General features: G+C 34.8%; 4 protein-coding genes across 11 annotated transcripts; 3 read left to right on the top strand and 1 right to left on the bottom strand.

Annotated features, from left to right (window-relative positions):
- The first annotated feature begins 2,517 nt into the window (after positions 1 to 2,517).
- Positions 2,518 to 6,305, top strand: LOC142548880 (uncharacterized). The gene is made up of 2 exons (XM_075657507.1): positions 2,518 to 3,198; positions 5,803 to 6,305. The coding sequence occupies exons 1-2, from the start codon at positions 2,627 to 2,629 to the stop codon at positions 6,065 to 6,067; spliced, it is 837 nt and encodes a 278-aa protein (XP_075513622.1). The 5' UTR covers positions 2,518 to 2,626; the 3' UTR covers positions 6,068 to 6,305.
- A 4,332-nt stretch (positions 6,306 to 10,637) lies between these two features.
- Positions 10,638 to 13,044, top strand: LOC142548876 (acyltransferase GLAUCE-like). Its single transcript, XM_075657497.1, is given in 3 exon segments — positions 10,638 to 11,145; positions 12,011 to 12,061; positions 12,063 to 13,044. Coding segments are annotated over 3 exon segments (1,398 nt in total). The 5' UTR covers positions 10,638 to 10,677; the 3' UTR covers positions 12,942 to 13,044.
- A 513-nt stretch (positions 13,045 to 13,557) lies between these two features.
- Positions 13,558 to 17,715, top strand: LOC142548877 (uncharacterized). Of its 4 annotated transcripts, XM_075657499.1 has the most exons (8): positions 13,565 to 13,662; positions 14,152 to 14,470; positions 14,539 to 15,150; positions 15,238 to 15,420; positions 15,763 to 15,893; positions 16,795 to 16,963; positions 17,147 to 17,276; positions 17,374 to 17,715. In XM_075657499.1, exons 3-8 carry the CDS (start codon positions 14,674 to 14,676, stop codon positions 17,658 to 17,660), a joined length of 1,377 nt encoding a protein of 458 aa, XP_075513614.1. In that variant the 5' UTR covers positions 13,565 to 13,662; positions 14,152 to 14,470; positions 14,539 to 14,673; the 3' UTR covers positions 17,661 to 17,715. The 4 variants fall into 4 exon arrangements, with proteins under 4 accessions (XP_075513613.1, XP_075513616.1, XP_075513614.1 ...); XM_075657498.1 differs by having other exon boundaries at positions 13,558 to 14,470; positions 14,638 to 15,150; XM_075657501.1 differs by lacking the exon at positions 14,152 to 14,470 and having other exon boundaries at positions 13,563 to 13,662; positions 14,638 to 15,150.
- A 523-nt stretch (positions 17,716 to 18,238) lies between these two features.
- LOC142548878 (CMP-sialic acid transporter 4-like) lies at positions 18,239 to 24,449 on the bottom strand. 5 transcript variants are annotated; one of them, XM_075657506.1, is made up of 17 exons: positions 24,123 to 24,449; positions 23,468 to 23,583; positions 23,011 to 23,068; positions 22,850 to 22,914; positions 22,614 to 22,725; positions 22,355 to 22,430; positions 21,823 to 21,898; positions 21,629 to 21,729; positions 21,348 to 21,419; positions 21,132 to 21,180; positions 20,949 to 20,990; positions 20,683 to 20,804; positions 20,225 to 20,284; positions 19,767 to 19,815; positions 18,826 to 18,920; positions 18,632 to 18,725; positions 18,239 to 18,341 (listed from the first exon to the last, which is right to left on the bottom strand). In XM_075657506.1, the coding sequence occupies exons 4-16, from the start codon at positions 22,898 to 22,900 to the stop codon at positions 18,674 to 18,676; spliced, it is 957 nt and encodes a 318-aa protein (XP_075513621.1). In that variant the 5' UTR covers positions 22,901 to 22,914; positions 23,011 to 23,068; positions 23,468 to 23,583; positions 24,123 to 24,449; the 3' UTR covers positions 18,239 to 18,341; positions 18,632 to 18,673. The 5 variants fall into 5 exon arrangements, with proteins under 5 accessions (XP_075513621.1, XP_075513618.1, XP_075513617.1 ...); XM_075657503.1 differs by having other exon boundaries at positions 18,643 to 18,725; positions 22,355 to 22,434; positions 22,816 to 22,879; positions 23,468 to 23,543; positions 24,123 to 24,446; XM_075657502.1 differs by having other exon boundaries at positions 22,355 to 22,434; positions 22,816 to 22,879; positions 23,468 to 23,543; positions 24,123 to 24,445.
- Positions 24,450 to 24,655: the final 206 nt, after the last annotated feature.

Here is a 24,655-nt window from a genome sequence, read left to right as displayed (position 1 = left end):
AGATATCGTACTTGGTGACATGGTAGATTGATGCTTATCAGTTAGTGAAGAAGCAGCAGCTGAGAATTATCTGTGTTGAATAATTCATTGCACTAAAACCACATTTTGTCTAAGGCAGAGTTTCGATATTTCAAATTTTATTTGACAACATTGGAAAAAATTGTTCTGAACAGAAGATGCCAAACTTGATTTTTGAAAAAATATCATATGTAATAGGTAAATTTTTTTATTAAAATGGAGTCTTAAATGAGACATTAACCCATCCCACATGATAGCAGCATGGAATCTCAGGCACCATGAAAGAACCGTGAGTTGGAGCTTCAACGAAAGAGAGAGACATCCAAAAAACTGTAGTTCAGAAGAGATTCAAAATATTTGATATTGCACCTTTTGAGTACATATATAAATTGAGCTCAGAGATTGTATTTAAGTTATGATACAACATCTCATTCGAATAAAAATCATTGTATTATGTGCATATGCTTGAATTTTTAAATGTACTAAGATGTTACGGAATACCAAATCACGAGTTAAATTTGAAGCGGAATATAGATTGATTGTGACTAGGTTCGGAAACTATATTTTGAAATGAAAGATTCTTACTAGAAATAATTCATATCATAACTTATAATGTTCTTATTCAAAGGATGTATGTTACCTTTTTTGATCCAATACTTCTTTTAAATTCTAATGAGGACAATTTTCTTTGATTGTTTCATACATAATGACAAAAAAAAAAAAAAAGTCAAGGTCGATTTTTATCTAATGTAAGACTCGTTTTGAAGTAGAATAGGATTTTTGTGAGACGGTCTCACGAATCTTTATACGTGAGACGGGTCAACCCTACCGATATTCACAATAAAAAGTAATACACTTAGCATAAAAAGTAATATTTTTTCATGGATAACCCAAATAGAGACCCGTCTCACAGAATACGATCCGTGAGACCGTCTCACATAAGTTTTTGTCTTTGAAGTATCATTTTTTAATTAGTTGTGTATGTCGCAATATTCATAGCCATAAAAAACTTACAAAAATGGTATTTAAAGAAGTTTTTCAAAATGTATAATAATAATAATTATTATTATTTGTTTTAATATCATGTGATTTGTTATCAATTTAGTTTATTTGGATTTTAAAAATCTATTCAAATTTTTATATTAACTAACTTGTAATAATTAATTAAATAAAATAACAGTTCGTGCATCACACTAAAGATACTAATTTTATCTTCAAATGCGAGTTTAAATTTAATTCTATAATAGGTATTTTATTTAATAAGTCAACCAGGGCAACCGTTAGTGGAATATTTTACATGAGTAGGTCTCTTGTGAGACGGTGTCACGAATCTTTATCTTTCAGACGAGTCAATCCTACCGATATTCATAATAAAAAGTAATACTATTATCATAAAAAGTAATATTTTTTCATAGATGACCCAAATAAAAGATCTGTCTCACAAAATACGATCCGTGACACCGTCTCATACAAGTTTTTGTCATTTTACGTAATGAAATGTGGTGTATGATTATCTATCTATGTCTAAACACTTTACACATATATAAGGAAAAATACCATTTTTTACACTCGTGAAAAAAAAGAAGAATCATAAAACCTTTTATGAAAAATAAATGATCTTACATAACCTCGTATTTTTAAAATTTAAACAAAAAAACCCCTCTTTTTTATTTGCATTTCTAACCAAATTTTATTTTATAATGTGAAACAACAATAAATAAAATAAATTATATTTTAATGAAAAATTTAAATAACAAAATTTAGAAATTTAGGTTAATAAAAAATTAAAAATAAATTATATTTTTCAATTATTTATCATCATTATTTTTTTAAAAAAAAAATTTGAGTCATTAAATAACAAAAATAAAAAAACTAGTTCTTACTAAATTTTATCTATGATGCTCGAGAAATTCCAAATCAGGTAAATACCACGAAGTAATATAAATTTATTTGTTATCATTTTTTAGTAATATCTCTATTATAATTAATTTATTTGTTACTTTCTATTACTAATAATATTAATTTTATTGATAATTTTTATCATTGTTTGTGATTATTATTATTAATCATTTTACTATTGTTGCTAATTTCATTTTTTAAAAATAATTATTTTATTGTTATTTTATATTAATATTATTATGATTATTATTAATATAAATTGTTACTATTATCATCATCAAAATTATTATTGTTTCACCTTTTAAAATAAAATTTGAATCCAAATGTAAAATAGGGCTTTTTTTGCTTAATATTTTTAAAAAATAAAGATATATATTATCATTTATTTTTCACAAAAACTTTAATGATATTTATGATTTTCACACGTGTTAAAAACGATATTTACCCGAGATATAAACATTTTTCTATAATCTTTTTGAGCGGGAGAGAAACTATTATAATCGATTTTTGAATCGAAACATCGTCTCAAATTTGAAATTTTGATGTCGATGAAAATGGTGATCGGCAAATGTTAATTCCAACTCACATTGACTGAACCAGTCCAGATAATGAGAATGGCACAGTGCGGCCCTTCTCTTTTTTCACTTGCGCTTCGCTAAGAAAGGCCCAATAAGACTCGGGGGTGCAAGCCATTCTCTCTACACACTTCATGCCCTCCGCCGCCCCAGCGGCCGCCGCCGCCGTTATGCAGAATCAAAATTCTACACCCCACCCGTCTTTCAAAACCGAACCGAAACTATTTTCTCAGCTCGACCTCCCGTCGTCGTCATCTTCGGCGGTTCCTGTGCGAATCGATGGATTCGAAGAAGACCTAATTTTATCCAAATCGCAGTTCCTGACACGGCCGGAACTGTTAAAGCGCCGTTCACGTAGGGTCAAACAGTTGGCCCGAATTTACAGGGACCACTATTGGGCGTTGATGGAGGAGCTCAAATTCAAGTACAGAGAATACTATTGGGAGTTCGGCAAAAGTCCTTTTCAAGAAGACGAAGAGGGAGATAGAACTAATTGGAACCGGGGGGACTGCACCATTGTGATCGCAGAGAACGCACATGGAAATGACAATAATGGGAATCCGTGGGTTACAAATAAGAATAATAGTAGGTGTGGGGTTCACGGGTGCAAGGCTAAGGCTATGGCGATGACGAGATTTTGTCATATGCATATACTGTCCGATGCCAAGCAGAAGCTCTACGAGGCTTGCAGTTTCTCCATCAAGAGGTTTGAATTTAGTTTTATACTATAAACTACTTCGAGGCTGCTAATTATAGCTAATTTACAGCATTATTGTAATATATCCGCAGAGGATTGTGTATTCAAAATTGGTCTGTCTTTTGGAATGATGTTGATTGATTGGGTAGGAGGCACATGTACTCCTCGTCTCTTTGGTTGGTATTTGGAACTGCGTGATTGTTGTGAGGAAAGACTTATTATTTTTTCTTAACTAAAAATAGTAAAGGAAAATGAAAGTTGGAGGGGATTTTTCAGGACTGGCGATGAAATATGGTAGAAAATTACTTGAATTCAAATCAACGAGGTTCGGGGCATGATCACGACCATTCGTCGTAATCCTAATATAAAATAATGAGGATGAATCAGACCATTCTTGCTCCACATTACCTGTCTAGTGAAACACTGGTTAGCGTGAAAGTATGAGCTAGTGACACATGTATGATTCACCCGTTAGTTGCGAATTGAGAGCATTTCAGGCTCTTTGGGGTTCTAACCCTTTTGTAAATGCCACGTGTGCTGAACATACAAAAAATATTTTGTGATAGGTTTTAAACCCGTTGCCGTTGTCCTTGTTTGGGGTTAGATCCTGTAACTGTGAGCCTGTGACATGGAATGATTCCTTTGATTTTTCAAAATTGCATCGACTGATTTATCTATCACACCGGAAAGGTGGTAATATATTAGCATTCTTAGCATATATTTGAGTGTTTTCTTTTTGGAATTTGTGCTTGCATACTTCCTTTCAAACAGCCTGATCCTCAATAATCTATGCTGGGAATTGCTTTATATGATGGGCCTGTTTTAACATCTGACTGCCCAGATCTGATTCAGAGTTTCTTATGAGTTCGTAAACTGATGACGCCACATGCTATCACACCAAATTTCCCTTAACTGAAACATTCGAAGGAGAATTAAATAAATTGATACTTCTAAAATAGCTTATTAAATTATGAAATGGAAGCCCACATTAATTTTACTATCTCCTAAATGGCATAGGAAATTTGTTAGATGAAAAAAATAAATAGTTGTCATAAAGAACATCCGAGAATTGAAGAAGATGTTTAGCTGCTATGTCTTTTGAAAACATGTTCTCTGATCCTTCTAGATAAAACCTCTTAAAACATTTTGTTATTGTCAAGTTTTATTACAGGTTGAAGGTAATGGATATAAGCATTTTTTTCCAAACAAAGATTAATTCTGTTTTTTTTTTTTTTGGCTCAGCTGGATGTATTCATATAAGGATGAAATTAATGCGAGTATTTTGTCGTGATCAATGGATTGACTTGATGTTGATTGATGTTGTATACTTTGCTAAAGTGAGGCATAAAACTCTCTCTTCATGAAAGTTGCAGCTGTGATGTGAGCTAATTAACGACTTTGCCTTTAAGTAGTCGCTAAAATAGCTCTCCCCTTCGTAAATTTCTGTGGCTCACTTGATAAAATTCAGGTAAAAAAATATCGTTGAGCTTTAAAACAGTGTTGAGCTACTTGTGGTTGAACTCTGTTTATTGAAGGATATTTAAAATTGGATTTCATATTGACCCGTTACACAATTTAAAGCTCTTCAAAAAGTTCTAACCGAGCTTGAATTGTTTTTTGTTTGACTTGAGCCTGATTTACGTGCCCACTTAACTGGACCTCATCATTTGTGTGATTGGGTATTACACTTTTACCTGTAACCGGACCTCGTCATTTTGGTGCTTTTGTAGGTTGGTATTGGTATTGATGTGTACGCTTTTGTAGGTTGGTATTGGTATTGATGTGTACTAACACAAATTTGAGTTGATAATATATCCATTTGTACATGGGCTGGCTCTGCGATATCATTTCTTTTCTTCCCTCAGCACAAACATGGCTTTATCATTGCATCCTCAAAATTTATGTAGGAGGTTATAGGAGAATGTGTTGTTTCTACAACAATTTCATTTTGGGGCTCTAATCACTGCTCATGTCTTTAATGCTTTAGATCTATCATGACATTAATTACATTAATTCTCGCCAATAACTTAAGCTTTATATGAGGCAGTAATTCAGTACGATGTTGGAGTTGGGGCAAATAGCAATCCGCCTCCCGTGTCAACTTTTGGTTAGTAACACTCGGCTGGTATTTCTGCTTGCTTTGGGTGTGGGGGGCTGGGAGGTGTTGCGCTTTATGTGGGTTTCAAATTGACTTTTGTGTCTAAACGATCGTCCATCTGCATGATCCATGATTTGAATTGGTATTATGTTATAGATCGCAAGTGATTAGAACGGACGGTAAGCAAAGATGGTCTTTTATTCCAGACGCTGATTGCCCCATATCTATTTGATTTTGGAGATAACTGTTATTAAATTACTGTTTCTCCATGAGCTGAGAAATATCCTTTGTTCCTGTTTTGAAGCCTTGAACTAACGTTCACATATACGAAATTTCCAAGAATTGTGATGCCTTGATGATGATTACAGTAATATTATTGGTGTGGATTTTTCGTGCATAAGATCAGAATGGTATCTCAGTTAATTTATCGCCTTCATTACGCTGATTTCACTACAATGAATTATTTTATTTACTTGAAGATGACGTTCCTCTCCATTTGTGATTATTTATGCCAGTTCAACCACCGGACCAATACTTTGTGGGAAACCAATACTAAGATCAACTGTCCCTTCTTATTGCCCTATCCATTTTCAAAAGGCTGAAAAGCATATGGCATGTGCTCTAAAGAGAGCGGGACTCAATGTCTCTTCTGCTAGCAAGCTTGCTCCTAAGCTCCATATCATCATTGCTGAGTATGTCCGACAAATCAAACACAAGAGAAGAGCTGCACGAAAAACAAAGCTGGAACATGCTGTAGTCAAGAAGGAGAACAATTCTTGAAGCTCCTTGCCCTGGAGAAATTATTTGCTTAACATGTGTATTCTTTTAACCTTGATCTAGTTGATGAATCCGCTAGTTGTAAAACAAATGAAGAACTTGTTAGGTGCGTGTGAACCAATTCAAGTTTAATTGGGTACATAAAACCTGTGGCATAGTAGAATCTTATGCATTAGATCATTGTTCCTAACATGTATGAAAGATCCCTGATGAATGTGAGTAAAAGATGGATGCTTGATAAGATCATTGTTCTTGGATGAATAGAAAATGACATAATGATATGCAGACATATGCTCAGCTGTACTCGAGCTCACGGTTCGCTAGCGGGGCTGATGCAGGTATGGACCTTAATAGTACACTTCTAAGTCTTTTTTTTTTTTCTTATGAAAAAGAAAGCTGGTCGCCTTCGGGGCATCCGAAACTGAAACAAATGCTGTCCTTGGGAATGACATGCATGGGTGCCACCACCTCTTTTATGGCGCAAAATGTGCATGGACACTCGCTTCCTTCCCCAAAAATCAGCTCCACCAATATAATAATTATGATAGGTATGAGTAGCTAATTGGAACTATTGTGCGATGTGGTCCAGGAATGAAGCCTCCCACATATAGGGTGATTTATTTACATCGAAACAATTATCGATTTATTTTAATGTTTATCAGATGAATGGTGGTCGGTTTATGTATTGTTCGATGCTAGAATTTAAAAAATAACTCATTAGAAGATTGATAATTATCTGTCTGGATTAAATATGACAAGAATCTCTGGCTGAATAAAAATAGTTTTGAAGTGCTGATCTTGAATATGGCACTGAAGTCAAGACCGTATAAAGCCACATGCACTGAACATAATCGCAGTCAAACTGCTCGATTCACCCACCAGTATTAATAGCATTATGCATTGATGGCCATGTTGATAGTACTCTCATCTATCTCGAATATGATACGTGTGATGAGTGATAAATCATGATCACTTATCGATGCATCATAATTGAACGAGTGACCGTAATTTATTCACCCACCAAATGTGTCATTTATCTCATATGCTGAATGGATAAAAACACTGCTCATGTGAGTAATATGAACAAAACTCTCACCAAGTATAGTGGCTATGGTTAAGTTTGTATCTATCATATGTATATATATATAGTGAGACATATTTTGCATATCATTTTTATTATCTAATTGGGATCAAGCCTTCACATGATCCAAAATATTTGAGAATCGTGGATTAAGGTTTTCAACTATTTCTGGGTTTAAATACGAATTCGGATAATCCTCTTTTATCTATCACATTATTTGTACTAACAAAATATCACTCAAAAACTAAGAGAAGAGAATAATAACATTTTTGATGAATTTTGGTAAAGCTCAAATCCTTCTCCCATCTATTGTATGTATAACCAAAATACAAATATATTTCATTTTTTCATTCGTTCCATATATATATATATATATATATATATATATATTATATAAAAAAATCCAATATATCGATATTTAATATTATTTTATTTATTCACTTACCAATCTACTCTTATTCATTAGCTACTTTCAACAAAAAAATTACGTTTTATTTAAACATAGTAACAATAATTATATTAGAGTGATCGGTTTGTTGGAGATTTACTAATATTTCAAGGCATTAGACAGCATAAATTTGTACAGTTTGTTGGTGAGGGGCGGTTGAGATTAAATTAAATGAGTTGTTCCCTACGAAGTTGGATGCCTTTCAATTAACAACGAATAGCAAATTTTCCTTTTAAAAAACACTAATAATAAATCTTAGAAATTTTGGTGGCATGACACTAGATATTGCCGACGTGTCTCCAATCTCTAACGAAATAAGAGTTGGAACTTTTCTTAAAAAAAATTGTTTTTTATCAAGATCCAACTCTGGGGAGTTGTATGAAAAAATTTAAAACATGACAATTCAGTTCTAGACAGACTTTTTTTTAAAAAAAAAAAATTGCTACAGAAATAAAAAAAATGAGTTAATTGAATTAAAAAATTCAATAAATGCATTACTAAATAATAATAATAATAATATACCATGGTCCTTGAAGTCAAATGGATGGACCAACTTTATGAAGCATACATACCATGAGGGTGGGGGGCTACATATTACAAATGTAGATTTTTTTTTTCTTAATATCAATATTTTAGGTATATAAATTTTGTACACAATTTTAATAAAAAAAGTAGAATATTTGGCAACTTCACCTATAATCAATAATTTTGGACACTGATTTGTTTTCTAGTTTGACATAGGTAGATTGTAGTGGTTCGATTTTATGTGCATCTCCTGGAAATACCCAATGTACTTGTATTTGTAACTCTTTTTAACTCTTTTTAATGGAATTACTTCATTAAAAAAATAATAATAATTTTGGACACTGTCACTGTTCGATCATGCATGCTACGCAAGAGTGTTGATGAATCTGTTGGACACTTGTTTTTTGAATGCCCAATCACAAAAAGCATATGGAATGGTATTGTGTGGCACGGGGTGAAGAAGCTCATGGGTACTCCGGCATTTATACTCAAGGCTTTCAGAAGCACTTATCGAGGTAACTCCACGCTCGCAAAAATGAGGCACACAGCACTTGCGGCAACATTTTACCACATATGGACCACCAGAAATAGGGTTCGTTCGATCCTGGATGTGGAGGCAGTCCTCACACCCCATATGAATGATTTGAGATTCCACTTCATGGGAAAAAAAAATTAAAAAAAAAAAATTGGGCCAGAAAAAATTCCGACCCAGGATGGAATAATCCCAGAAATAGGATCATCTTCGATCTGGAGAAAATGTATGTAGGAGATACTATTAAGAAGCTATTTAGAATCTTGTCTTTAGGTGCATTCACATTGTATTTCGAGTATTGGTTTAGTTGATTGTTGTATGGTTGTACTGTTAGTGTTATCTCCTAGGGTGCGTGTATCTGTTATCTTATTTTATCTCATGGAGATGCCTATTGTATTTGTATAATAATATTTTTTTTTACCACACTTTAATGAATTAGTTCATTAAAAAAAATAATAATAATTTTGGACACTGCACCATTTTTGGTAGAATCCACCTCAACTCAAATTAAATCAATCATTTTGCCATCTTTTATATTTTTAATTGAAATATTTTCTAAATATCAAAATTAAAGGTAAAATTTTGTCAGCATTTTCAATAAAAAAACGATTAAAACTGTAAAAAAAATGAAAAATTCTTTATTAAAAAACTGAAATTTGACAAACATAAAATAGAAAATCGTAAAAAGATAAATATATAAAAATAAAAATTATAGTTTTTTTTTTCTTAATATATGTCACGACTCTAGGAACATCATCGCAAAAAGTATATTATGTAATCACATGAGACAAATGAATTTAAATTAAGAAGGCAAGTTGGACAGCGACGAAAAAGCTTCAACTAATTTTGATGCCTGTGTGCGCGATAATTTAATGCACGTATCCTGTTTCTCTTTTAGGGCCCATATATATATATATATATATATATATATATATATATATATGCCCATATATGAGGAATGATACCCTGTACATCCTTTTTCTGCACACATGTGGGCGTCTGTCTACGTGGCACGCCCACAACCACACAAAATTTTTTTTTGTTTTTTTTTAAAAAGGCTGATCAATCATGCACCGCCACGTAGGCGATGCTCATGATACCCTGCACATGTGCAGGGTAACAAATTCGGCCCATATATATATATATATATATATAGTGATGATGTATAGTACCACAAATTCAATAATTTCAAGAATTAATTGCTCCCAACATCCTAGTTTCTTTACAGTATACGGCCATTCAAAATTATTTAATAAAGTTGGTGTTCGTTGGAAAATAATATATATTAATTTCGCAGAGATATGATCCTAATTAACTTCTTCATTCCAACATATATATATATATATATATATATTACTCCCAATTCTCAAAGTCGGTTTTCTTTTTTCGTTTGTCCAAAATAAATAGAATATATCCATTGATGATATTCGGGTGAATCGGGTGAGTAGGATCGGATAATTCACTAGATTTGATAAGAGTTTTTGTTTAGGAAATGAGCAAGATACATAGCTTGTGAGTAAGGTATATCTGTAGGCTATGACTTCGGCTGTAACATGCAAACAAGGAAATGAACTCGTGAATGAGCTCCGGAGGGGTGTCTGGCTTGACCACTCCGATACTTAAGTCAACAAGTGAAGGATAATGAAGATAACTAGTGCAACTTTTTTGGAGAGAAATAAATGCTGCTGGTGTCAATATATGTGATTGAATGTGTTTAATGTAAGAAGAACCTATTATTTATAGGAAGGAAGATTATTGATTTTCCTTGTTTTCAGTGCCTACTTTCCACTTGTAGACTTGTCGTTGACTTCCTGTCACGCCGTCCTACTTTTTCATCATGTCACATCAGTAGGATTCTGTCAGGTACGCTTATCCACGAGATCCAGCGTTTTCAAAATCGATTAATTATAAAGATTTCACGTCTGCTTGCAATCCCATGTGGTCCCCCTGGATCCGCTGCACTGACTAGTATATATAAATGGTCGAGTCAAGACAAGAGTATACACAAACAAACACAAGATCAATTCATGGGAACTCTCGAACCTAACCACCCTGCTTCCATCCAAGACTTGAAGGTCACCACCCACAGCTCAACTCTAATAATATCACCAATATCCCAACAGAGTTCTCAAACCCCGAAACCGATTTTCTTGTCCAACATCGACAAAGTCCTCAATTTCAATGTCCAGACAGTGCATTTCTTCCCTCCGAACCCTGAGTTTCCCCTGGAAGTTGTGGCCGCTAGGCTTAAAAAGGCTATAGAGAAACTAGTCATGGTTCCGTATGATTTCTTGGCTGGAAAGTTGATACTGAACCACCAGTCCGGGCGGCCGGAGATCGAGTGTAACGGGCCAGGTGTAGGCTTCGTGGTGGCTTCGGCCGACATTACAATGGAGGAAATTGGGGATTTGGTGTATCCTAATCCAGCATATAGAGAGCTTATCATCCAGAGGTTGGATGATGTTGAAGGTGATCAGCCACTTTGCATTTTTCAGGTACATATGCACATGCATGTTCTCCATCTAAAATATTTTTAATGCCACAAGCTAATAGGAAAAATTTTAAGAAAAAAATTATAATTTTGTATTTTTATTTAAAAAAAATTATGGCCTAACATTCATCTCAAACAATTCGATCGAATTTTGTTATCTTAAATAACATTAGAGTTGAGTGTATTACTTATGCCTTTAATTAACCTAAGCAAATAAATTTTTGGCAAAAACTCATGTGAGACGGTCTCACGGGACGTATTTTGTGAGATGGATTTTTTATTTGGGTCATCCATGGAAAAATATTACTTTTTATGCTAATAGTATTACTTTTTATTGTGAATATCGATAGGGTTTACTCGCCTCATAGATAAAGATTTGTGAGACCGTCTTCCAAAAGACTTACTCTAAATTTTTTGTGTGATTGCTTTACAAACATTCGAGTATTGCATTCCTGAATTTCATTAAAGTTGCATTTTATGGATGAATTTGAATTTAAAAAATTTAAATGTATTCTTTGTTTGTAGGATCATTAATTATGGCCGAACATATATAGTCATTGTCATATCATTAATTTTCTACCTATATAAAATCAAATAATTATGCTTTTTTTTTTTTAAGTTCAAGCCATTAAATATTTCATAAATGAGCATGGGTTGTTGAACTCTACTCTCTCTAATCGCAAATATTTAATATATGTACTTGACAGCCTTTACTCTTTCGATTTCCTGAAATATCTTGAAATTTTTTTAATTATTTTTTATATTAATTAAATATCTTAATTGCTGAAAAAAAAATAATAAATAAATCGAATTTCAATCCTCGTCCTTTGATCAAATTAATTAATTATTTTTTGCCCTTAAATTTGCAGGTGACTTCGTTCAAGTGTGGTGGTTTTGTATTGGGAACGTCCGCTAATCACTGTGTTGTTTGATGGAATGAGCTTCAAGCATTTCTTGGAAAACCTAGCTTCACAAGCTTTTGAGGATAAGCCATTAGCCACGGTTCCATGCAATAACCGTCGCCTCCTCGCTGCTAGGTCTCCGCCGCAAGTCACGTTCCCTCACCCTGAATTACTCAAACTCAAACTCCCGATTGGCGAAGAATTAGCAAATCTCGAGTTCGAGGCCGAGCAAGAGGACCTAGAATTCAAGATCATGAACTTGAGCCCCGATGATGTAAGTTTCTTGAAGGAAACGGCGAAAACTAGTATAGGGACTGAAATGATCAGAACTGGAACCCTAGAAACCCCCAAGATCACCAGCTTCAATGTCGTCGCCACGCACATCTGGCGGTGCAAGGCGCTTTCGCGTGACGTCGAAAACAACGCTGATCGGCTCTCAACGATTCTCTTCTCCGTGGACATACGCTCCCGGCTGAGGCCGCCGCTGCCACTCTCCTACTCCGGTAACGCGGTGCTCCCTGCTTACGCATCAGCCAAATGTTCGGAGCTCGAACACGAACCGTTCTCCAAGTTAGTGACCATGGTCTCGGAGGGGGCCAGCCGAATGAACAACGATTACGCCAGGTCCTCCATAGACTGGGGGGAGATATACCAAGGGTTTCCAGACGGGGAGTTCTTGATTTCTTCATGGTGGAAACTAGGGTTTGACGAGGTGGTGTACCCGTGGGGGAAATCGATCTACGGTTGCCCCGTCGTGTACCATAGAAAGGATATCATATTGCTGTTTCCTGAGATTAGCGGAGCTACGTCCATCAATAATGGAGTCAATGTTCTGGTCGCATTGCCACCTAAGGAGTTGGAGAAATTCCAATCTCTCTTTCACAAGTTCTTGAAATGAGCGATTAAAGCATGCATGAGATGAAAAAGTATTATTTAATTTTCTTGAAGTTTGTCAAAGTTTGGGATATAGCATATATATTGCATTTCTTTTTCCGCAAATATATATTCGAATTTCAAAATTAATTAAATATTACCTATTAACTAAGTATTACAAGATGTCTGATAATTTCTTTAGAATAGGCCTCTTGTGAGACGCTCTCACATATCTTTATTGTGAGACATGTCAATTTTACCGATATTCACAATAAAAAGAAATATTTTTTCATGGATGACCCAAATAAGAGATCCGTCTCACAAATACGATCCGTGAGATCGTCTCACACAAGTTTTTGTCATTTCTTTAATGAATTAAATATTATTACGTTTATAAAACTTTTATGATTTTATTGTGGTAGTCCTAATACTTATTCAAAGGTGCGTTAATTTGTTTAGGTATTATGTTCTCCATTGGGCCTCGCCAAACTGAGACTTAACAAGCCCATATAAATGGGTCAATATGTTAAAATTGGGCCTCAAATTAACAAAATCCAAACAGTTCAATTCTTAATAGAATCCATAAATGGGCCATGGCCCACATAAACTTTACCCGATTTGGCCTAATCGAATCTCTCTGTCCGATAAATGGACTCATCTTCCGTATTGGCCATTCTGCAACTATGCCTGGAAGAGAGGAAGAGGGACTTCGATCGCTTCTTCTTCTTCTCATGCGATTATACGAGGTAATTATGTTCCTCTACTGAATTTTAATCCAGTTGAGGTATTGAGTTTTACCGAATTGTCGTTTGGAATTTTGTGGCGAGTGATGTAAAATTTTTGTCATGGGAACTTTTGATCGACTTGAATGAAGATAGTTAGATTTGGCTTGTTGTAGGGTAAGATTTTTCTTGTGATGAATTTGGATTTGTTTGCAAGTTCTTGACAATATGCCGATATGAATGTGCGTGTCTTTGTTGATATGAGTTTTTATTTTTTACCGGTCATTTCCCCGAGGTGTCTCCGGTGGAACACAATCAAAATGCAAAACTCAGATGGCAAAAGAAAGTTCTCAATTTGACCTTGGAAATGGACCCAATAATTTTTTATAAGTCAAAAAGACAAACCATATTTTACCATTATTTGAAAGAAATCTGGACGCCACTTCTCCAACAAGCAAAAATGATGAGTACGGAACATGATATGAAAAGTTTGGCGTTTCTTTGTCTCTGCAGATGCTTTTGTGCTTCAAGAAAGTTTCCTGCATAGATAGAACCTAATTCAGCACGACTCTGAAAAAGATGCATACACCTAGGTTCTGAAACATCAGTATTATATAGTTGCTCAATCTCTTGAACAACCTCCCCCGCCTTTTGGACCTTATCGAATATGTTACCAAAGACTTCCTGGTTCCATCAACTCAAGTGACTTTTAAGCCTTTTCAGCATAGAGAAGGGCCCACATCATACCTACAAGGCACAGGAAAGGTTTTCATTGAAGATTAGAACTCCTTCATTCATAAAATGAATCGATGAAGAAATTTGTCTTCCTTAGGTACTAAAAAAATTGAAAGAAATATTTAATTTATTTATTTTTAGTCATTAATATCTTATGCATATAAGGTCATGTCCTGTGGAGGAAAGGGAAAATTTGCTGAAGCTATAATTGAAAGCCTGCTTAGGAACCTTGGCATTTGAAGTAATTATTGGTACTTGACGCAGAGCACATTATTATACCTATTAAAAAGTTGGTAGACCATGGAGAACGAAGAAAAAGTTGAAGATGAAGCTGAGGCAGAGGCAGAGGCAGAGGCAGTGGCTGATTTTGTTAGGAAAGAGGTTAGTGATTGGGATGACGAGGTCAAGAAACGAGTAAGATTCAAAGCCCTGAGCGGACAGAGATCTGATTGGGAACCACTTTACCTTTTCTGGAGGGATTTGATTATTAAGGTTGCTCGCCACCTCCGAATCTTCCTCATCCGCCCCTCCCATGTTCAATGCCTCTGGTTCCGCCGAAATGGTTTGTCCCCTCTGTGCCTCCAACGCATACTCGTGGAGATGTGCCGAGCCGGTGACTTATTGCCAATCTCCTCCGCCCATCCACCTACTATAACTTCTCATCTCTCTCACTTTCTTCGCAAATCAATACATTTTTTGGTTTCTCGTCCTTCAACTTCTAATGATGATAGTCTCCCTCTTTCCGGAGACAATTACATTCTTGCCGCACTCTTAGAGGTTTGCTGCCACTATTTTTCTCAACTTTGGTTTTGTCAGCTACTAGTTGTTTTCTTTTTGCCACAACATTGATAATGTTATTTGTAGGAAAGAGCTTTGGAAGTAGTAAAGACTTTGTCTGAAAACCACTGGACACTTTCTTGTGTCATTTCCATGAGAAAATTTCAAGATGTTTGTCTAGGATCCAAGGAAGCACTCGTGATTCTAAATTATTTGTCAACACATGGCAAGGCAAAACAACTTGTCATGAACACAGCTGAACGGATTGAGGTAATGTAAAATACATATTGTTAAACTAGGGGAAACCTCCTCTTTTGTTTTTGTTAGCATATAGCGTAACTTTTCATTTCAGGCTTCTAGTTCTTAGATTTTGTGTTTTGAGAGTTATCTGCCATTTTTCCACTGAAATGAGGTCGTAGCAGGTTACAGTGTTACTAGTTTTTTGCAGTGATGATATATGTGTCATATTAAGACTTGGATTCCATTCTATAGTTCCTGATTTATGTGTTCATAATGTAGCAATTGTTCCATCATTTAAAGGGGCGGTTTCTCTCACCTTCCATAAATCCTGCTGTCTCAAATCTTGATTGCGGCGTTCTTTCTCTAATATAGGGAGTAAAAGTTTGTCTTACTGAGGTTGCAGTTGCTAGTGCCTCGAGTATGGACTACAGTGTTTTGCACTTAATTTGGACCGCAGAAAAGCTAGAACAGCAGCTTAATGTGATTGACCAGCGATATCATAAGTAAGACATAGTTATTTTACTTGGAAATACCACGCTTGATGAACTATAATTTCTCATCTACTGTTGAAAATTGAAGATTAATCTAATATTGATATTAAGAACAACCCTATCATGTCATAACGAAATACTCAATCTTGATGGACTCCATCACTAAAAATCTAATGGGAAATAGTTTTTTAACAGTAAATTTTTTTTTTTTTGGAAATAATTTTCACCAGTTATATTGACCGTAAGTAGCTAGCTTGTCAAAAAACATCCAGGTCAATAAAGACCGATTAACTGAGATTCTTGAAATTGCAGCAACAGGACTGCACAAACTTGTTGACCAACATGCTGGTAAATCAAACAAAAAAAATACCATAAAAAAACAGTTCGAACGGCATACCCAAACAAATTGGAGTTAACTGACAACCTCCATTATTGGAACACAACTATACAACAAAAAGACCTAACATTGCTACCAATCTCAACCTAATAAATAAAATCTCAACCAAGTCATAATACCAGCTCCAGACCTTAAAATAGTATCAACTTAAAAACCAATTGGACATGGTGGTTGTGAAAGAGTAGGCTATCCAGATTCATTAAAAGGACGTTGAAAAGACGCTTGGAAAGAGATTACGGAACTTAGAACTACTAAAAACCCGTTGTTTCCAATTTATACCATCGACAGTGAGCAGCCCAAGTGCTGTAAATGCCAGCAGAAAGAAGGAGGCGCCATAAAATGTTCTAGTTGGTAATGTCGGTATTCGACAGCATGGATAATTCTACATACGGGGGGATATTTTCAGAAATGAAAAGTACTTATCTATAAATATCGATTCTCCATTAAATGAAATTCTAGTTTCTTGGTAATATGCAATGACTTTCTTTTTCTTGAGATTTTTTTTTGCTATTTAAGAACCAGGAATTCAGCTCTAGCTTTTCTTAAATCGGGAAACAAGAGAGTCGCCCTGAAATATGCAAGAGAACTGAAGCAGGTATCGCTGAGCCGAGAAAAATGCACAGCACTTTTGGAGCGGGTGGAGAAAGTTATCCAGGTCATTGCAGATGCCGAGTCATCTAAAATGGTGGGTTGATTATAGGATCTTGCCTCAGTTTTTTCTTGCCTTATGTGACACCAGAAAGTTAGAATTTTTTTTTATAAACTAGGCCTTCATCTTCATATTAACTGTGGTCTATAATTTATTTTCTCTAACAATTTAGAGCGCTTTTGAATTGTAGATTGTGAAACTTATGGTATCCTGATTTAGGTTTCCGATGCCATACAAATCAGCAGCCTGGCGACACGTGAAAATCAGATCACAGTCGAAGAAGTTGAGCTCTGTCTACAGGAAATCGATGACAATATTCATTCTTTGAAACAAGTTGACAGTGTTTTAGGTAAGTTTATTTTATTACATTAGAACTCAAAACCAATTTTTAATGAAAACTGCAACATATCACAGATATCTGACAAGCATTTGTGTATATATGTCAGAATCATCTCCAATGTATACAGATTTAGTTGAAGAAGATATAGAAGATGAATTCAAGAAGCTTCAGCTGGAAATTAGTGGTGAAACGACCACTCAATTTTCGAACAAAAATGGGGATGAAAACTCTGTCGAGGCACCAGAGATGTCATCAACAACTGATTTATTGGGCAATGATTTGTCAAATCTTAATCTTAAGGACGACACATCAACGGGATCAGTGATCGAATGTTCCAGAGAGCCGGTAAGCAACAGAAGCACGCACAAAGTCCCTGTATCTGGTGTTTTGTAACAAAAATGTAGGAGGTTTGATTAGTTAAATGTTTTGAAGAATGCAACTTTCATTGGTTCCACATGAGTAGAAATTTGAAATCACCAAATTCATTACTGCCATTATCATGAGAGCGAAACATTATTCATGGGAGCCTAAATCAGCTCATTACATATTGAACTATATAATCAGGTCCAAAAATATATTTAAATCTTATTAACAACAAGACACATTGAGCATCAATTTAATAAATGTCAATGTCCACATGATACCACCACATGCAATCCCAGCCAAGCATCAGTTAAATTCATATTTGTAGTGTAATAAATAGCTATAATGTAAGATTGGAATGATACAGAAAAGCTATAAATAGAAGAGGCACAGGTTTTCTTTCATTCAACTGAAGTAGCCTTTTTTTTTTCCGATCCAACTGAAGTAGCTTGATGATGTTGTGTTTCGAACAGTTAACATTGAATTAATGAAACTTGATGGTTGATTACGAAGAGGCGAAAAATCCAATGACCAAAAAATAATCCGTCGCATATCTTCTCATGTGAAGATGACTAAACAGCATCAGTTCAATCATGTAAAACAACCGCTTCACTTAGATGCCAGCTACAGCCACCTAAATAGCACAATATAGGTGGATTGTGAACTCAATAGCAACATCTGCTTCATACGGCCATGACATTTTTATGGAGCCTGCAGAAAGAAGCATTTATTAAGTAACAACTAACGGGAACCTAAGCTTAACTTACAACAGGCAACAACGTTAGCGCATATGTGGGAATACAATATGACAATGCTGCAATGGTAAAAACACTATTGCAGACTAGTCATTAATGACTTTTTACCGCCAATCATCTTATATCATCCAGTTAAATTTCCTTCTGATGATGGCTCGATTAAAAATAAGAGTTAGTATGCACTTGTGCATTCAAATTCCCTAGTTTTAAAAATTTTAAGAGAGAGTAGAAGAAAATAGTTTAAACCTTGAGTTAACCCCTCGAGCTGGCTGAAAATACCATTTGTTGCTATCTCTGGAGCTTTCCAATTGAATGTAGGTAAACAGACACAGAAACAACACTGCAAAAGCAATTCACGTTTTCATATATGAATTTTAAGAAGTGCACAGATCATATTTTACTTGCTTGTATCTGAATGGTGAAATTGGGAAAGTACTCACGTGGAACCAAGGAAAAAAGCAAGAGAAAGATGAAATCCAAATAGAAAAACAGACACAACAGCAGTCAAAAGCATTGCAACAGATGTAGAATAGACCTGCAAAAATAATTAAGTTAGGTAAGCATCTGTTGTTCCTTTCTCATGGGATAGAAAGGTAAGCGTTCTTATACTTCTAGGAGGTGAAAATTGGGCACCCACATAAATATTTTATATTTTATCCAGTGAATGCCGCTGTGGAATCAGTCACTCCTTTCTGTAGTATATTTCAATGACAAATACACACCAACTATAACATTTAAAGCTAATTCAGTAGATCTCAGCTCCATAAACAATTGAAGGACAAAAACCACACCATCATTTATTTGTTTTTGTCCCAACTATTTCTACCACCTTGCACTTGAAGCCATGTCCAGCCAAACAAAATGTTAAGTATGGTCCCTTTAGTAATGACAAGAGTCGATCTATGTTCCATGACTTACCAGCCATGGGAGTAGAGAAAGAGGATTCAATAACCATATCTTAATTAAGTACTATGAACGTCTCTTCACTCATCTTCCCGAAATTTATCCATGCCAAAGGAATTCACTCAATCGGCTGTCAGATGAAACAATCCAAGTCTCACCGTGAATTAGTAAGACCGATTTGGCTGGAAACCTTCATATCTCATAAAGCAAACAAAGTCATTTCTTCTCCATTATCATGCTTATGGCTAGTAATTTGGGAGGTTTCCAGTTGCCTATAAGAACACTTACAGAAACAACATTAACCCACTCATTTAACAATAATATCTATTTGACAGTTCTTGATATTTTATCCGTATAAAGACTGTTTTGGGAATTTCTTCCTACTGCTATGCTATTGCCTACTCAATAAATGACCACAGTGTGATCTCACAATTGACTTATGCTTAGCGCTGTGGAGCAAAACATAATCAGTCCTTACCTTCACTATGTTATCTGCATACTTCATTACCATTGATACAGCAATTCCACTGCAATGACATCAACTATATCAGGTAATACCCCTAATAAGCTGAGATTCTCGGGAATAAGAGATACTAACTAATGTGTTGAAGAAAATAAATACAGGCATCAGACAATATTCACAACCGACTGGGAAAGATGGCATTAAATATATTTTTTAGAAATAATAAATAATCAATGAGCAGGGAGTAAAAACTCATCAAAAATCAAGTAATGAATAACATGTGACAACCATTTTCAAATTTCAACTCAATATTTTCATCTCAAAGATAAACTTCCTTTCCCCACCCAGGCTAAAACGGACTCACTCCATAGCATTTTAATTATCAAATAATAAGAGGAAGCCTGTAACCCATACTAAAATCGATGCTCTTCCAGCCAGTCGAGTCAATTCAAGATATACAAAGGAACTAATACCTGAGAGCATGGTTTAGGATCATGAGAGCTGTAATTAATGAATACCCATGAAAGAATCCCCTGTAAAACAATAATATAAACGTCAATGCAGAATATATGTATACTTTTGTCACACAACAAGAGGCAGGTGATGAATATTTCAAATTTGTCTGTTTCCTTGTAAACGTATGTACATCATCCTCTAGCAAATCTTCAACCTTGGCCAGTATTCTAAGGCAAGAAGATTACCAATGGAGGTGACCTTTATTATAATTCATATGGAAATATCCAGAATAAATTGTTTGGTAAATTAGATCATTCTAGGTTTTGCAACTACCATCCGAGCATAATTTTGTTGATTTTGATCTCAACAATGATCACGGTGAATAACACAGTAAATGCATAATATGGCAAGCATAACCTGCATCATTGGCATAAAATGAAGGAAAAAGTAAAAGGGAAAAGCAATTGCAATGTACTTGTTGACGACAGCATCAAAATCTTGAACAAGGATTGCAACAGCATTGAAAGCCATCCCAAATACATACAACCAAAAGTTCTGGACGTTAATGTTCCTCGAAGGTTGTTTTTTAACTATAGCCTACAGGAAAAAAATATTAAGGCCAAACAACTGAAAAAAGATATTTCATAACTTTTTCAAAGAAGCTGATAGTGACATATCGAAAGCTGTGATTAATAAAAGATTCACTGTTTCTTAGGGAAATTTTTTTTTATACAGATTCACCTCAGTGTAGACTCCAGCAAAACCACTGAGAAGGGCCATGATCTGGAACATATCCACAAAATGTTACTAAAAGTAACAAGTCAAAAGAATAAAGTAAATGATAATTCCCTTTTCTCTATCCAGCACTCAATCAAGGGATACCATAACTGATAACACTGCCATACTCTCAATTAAGAAACTTACAATTGCCATCAGCCAGCCTTGCAAAGGAGTTTGCATTACTTGATCTGAACTGCACAAACAACTCTTTCAGTATAGTGTGGAGTACAAAAAATGCATAAAGCAAATCTTATAATTATCTTGGAACGGTTACAAAATAAAGTAAATTTAGAGCAAGCATCGTAAAGAATATAGTGAACACTCCGAATATATGCTTAAGATAACACAAAGCATCCTTACTTAGAGTTGAGTTGTGCTGTAGTGCACCCTGCACACAATAAAATGAAAGCTGCCCACTGAATTTCACTCAACCTGGCCAAACAAAATGCATTTTCTTAATTGATTAATAGTTTTTAAATTAGAAGGTCGGCCTTTGTCACTTTCTCATCCATTGCGGAGGAAAAAGATACTTACATAACACGAGAATGCATTAATCCTTTCTGTGTGCAGAGAAGAATTACAGAGCCTTTTCTAAATTTGAAATGTTGACACTAGATTCTTTAAATTCAGGAATGACTTACTTTCTCTTAAGTATGATACGGTATAACACGCCAGTGCTTATGATGTTCAGATTCTTTAATATTTGATACCCTGGAGCATCTACATATGCAAAGATGTAATACTGCCACAAACCGATACATACTAGAAATTAGCAATGCAAAAACAGAAAGTAAAATTATCTGGAAAACTTCGTTAGATAATAATGAAAACCTACTTGAAGTAAATTCTTGATAAGATAAAGAGCAGCAGGAATGGGATATACACTAACTTCATCAAATGTAGTAGTCAACCTACAGATAACATAAGTTTTTGAAGAGAGGAAAAAATTGTGGTCAGCTAAAAAGGGATTTCAAAAAGTAACAAAACCGAATGTTAGTTCAATTATACCGGCCTAAAGTTAAAAGGCAATATTCATCAGTATAGACATGTCATTCTGCAGGAGATCATTTTTTAGAAATATTTATATTGCGATCTAAAAAAATTTAATGAACGTAAGCTCATAAGTTAAACTCCCACAAGTTCTGGAATATGGTAAAATGATAGAAGTAGTTGTCAAAACCCAAGCTCAGCGAGTTCAGACTTAGATTTCTGTTAATTGTATTGTCGTGGAACTGGAACCTTTTACGGAGCTTTGGTTCTAGAACCTTTTATCAAGTAAAAATGATTAAAATACGTGTCCAAAATCTAAGATCGCTGTTGTTTATCACTTCATTATGGAATGACTTGAACAGTGAAGGGTAGAAAACCTGTTATCCTCAGTAACACCTTCGCTCTTCCATATTCTTACCAAGGCAGCAAGTGATAGTGCACATTTCAAAGCTTCTACCTAGTAAGAAAAAAGGAACTGAAGCTAATTTCAGAACACTCTTGTAAGAAGCCAGAAACGTTTATTCTACGGAGAAATATGACCAACGGTAAAACAACTGTGGTAGGATATGACTAATAGTACAACAACTGTGGTAGGATACTGGTGTAAACAGTCTGATAGTGAACGCATAGACTCACCAAAAAGTTTGCAGTTGTGACACTGTACTCGTACTTTCCTGCCCTCTTTGACCAGACAATGAGAATTGCTTGTGAACTCGTAAGTAGAGTCAATGCAAGTGTTACAACTGACCTGTTTTTAAACAAAAAGAAGTAACAGATGAGAACTTTATTTTGCAGCATCTAGTTATTACAATGCAGAGGAATCAAAAGGCATTCATACTTGAGCTTCCACTTAGACAGTTCATTAGAGTTACCTCCAAAACCAGCCACACTACTGGGAGATCCTGTAATTCAATAGCAAACATCAGGATCAACTAACCTGCATGCATGTCTGAGGAAAAATGAGAGAATACAAGAAAAAAGAACAGTAAATGGTATTGCTGATCAAAAAACTTAAGTGCTAGAAGCATGGCACCTGAATGGGATTTTCCCCGTAGACTCTCTACATCATCAGCTATAGTCCTGTCCTTATCCTAAATGATTTGGAATTAAGAAATGAAAAGTGTTAAGGAAACAGGATAGAGTTGGACTGAGTTAATAGGGCAACGATTCATTTTCAGAAACTCAATTTAGAGCATCCTAAAATATGGGCGCGAAATAAAAAAAATAAAGAACATACCCACCCACCCATATACACTGAATGATGCAATATTGCAATAGATGCAATTCATATTGGAAAAATAGAAATCTGTACAGACACTGTGCCAGCAGACAAAAGTCGACAACATGCGGGTAAACTATCGATGCATAAACTTTTCAAAAATGAAAAGTCAGGGCAAAAACTGAAACCTCTAAAATATTTAACACTCGCAAGGGACATATATAGTATTGGTAAGTTATTGAAAAGTAAGCAATGGAAAGAAGAATAAAACCTGATCCTTTATTCTTCTATAATCCATTTTTTGCTCCTCGCTAACTCTAATCGTCGAATTGGGCAGGGCAATATCTCTGTCGTTATAATACTGTTAGGTGAGTCTTCAGCTGCAACCTAAAGGCTGGGAACATAAAGAAAAAATCACCAACTGATGATATATTCAAAATCAATAGCTAATAAGAAATCGTCCACCATAGATTGGTGTTTCTGCCAGCGTAATTGGTCAAGGTTTCATAATGAGTAAGAGGAAGAAGCTTTATTTGCTGTTTATTTTGGTATTATGATTAACCATTAACAAGAATAACTGTTCGCATTTCAAACACCCAATACAATATTAGAAATCTAATTTGAGTTGGCAAACACCATTTCAAACCGAAGTTGCACAATTCAGATCAGCAAAGATACATATATTCACAACGGTACTTCCTCATGCACTCGCAAGAAACAAATCCACGTTCATTAGAAAACAAATCTCACACATCAAACCAGCCAAACTAGCTAACTACATTAATTATATCAAGAAATACCCATTAAAATTATTACAACAAGAGTATGAATCTTTCATCAATAACTCAAGAATTTCCAAATAACAACCGAATATACTTCGCTAAGTACAATCAAAATAGAGCTTCTTGGTATATAAACACGATTACCTCATAAAATGGAATGAGAAGAAGGATGGATCGCGATTGTCTTGAATTAAGGTATTCTTTCGTTCCTGAAGTGATAGAGTTTAGAAGCCGAAATACTTTTGCTTTTATTTTTTCGATTCAAACAATTGTTATAAAAATTTCGTATGTGATTTCCTGGGATAACTGCGTCAGATCCCGTGTCAAAAATCTAAAAGACAAACGTTTAAAAATCTTAATCGGCTAGTATATCTGTGTTTTTTTCTTTGAATCAAGCACATTTAATCATGTATTAAAAAAATTCTAGTATATAGCCCTTCGAGATTCATCTATTGTATCTTTACACATAACTTAGGTTTTTTTTTTTTTTTTTTCAAAAACTTATGTGAGACGGTCTCACGGGTCGTATTTTGTGAGACAGATCTCTTATTTGGATCATCCATAAAAAAATATTAATGAAAAATATTATTTTTTATGCTAAGAGTATTATTTTTTATTGTGAATATCGGTAGGATTGACCCGTATCACATATAAAGATTTGTGAGACCATCTCAGAG

Source organism: Primulina tabacum, chromosome 6 (assembly GCF_025594145.1).
Source record: "Primulina tabacum isolate GXHZ01 chromosome 6, ASM2559414v2, whole genome shotgun sequence".
NCBI classification, from domain to species: Eukaryota; Viridiplantae; Streptophyta; class Magnoliopsida; order Lamiales; family Gesneriaceae; genus Primulina; species Primulina tabacum.
The sequence above is the reverse complement of the archived record's forward strand: the minus strand, read 5'-3'. Positions and strand labels throughout refer to the sequence as shown.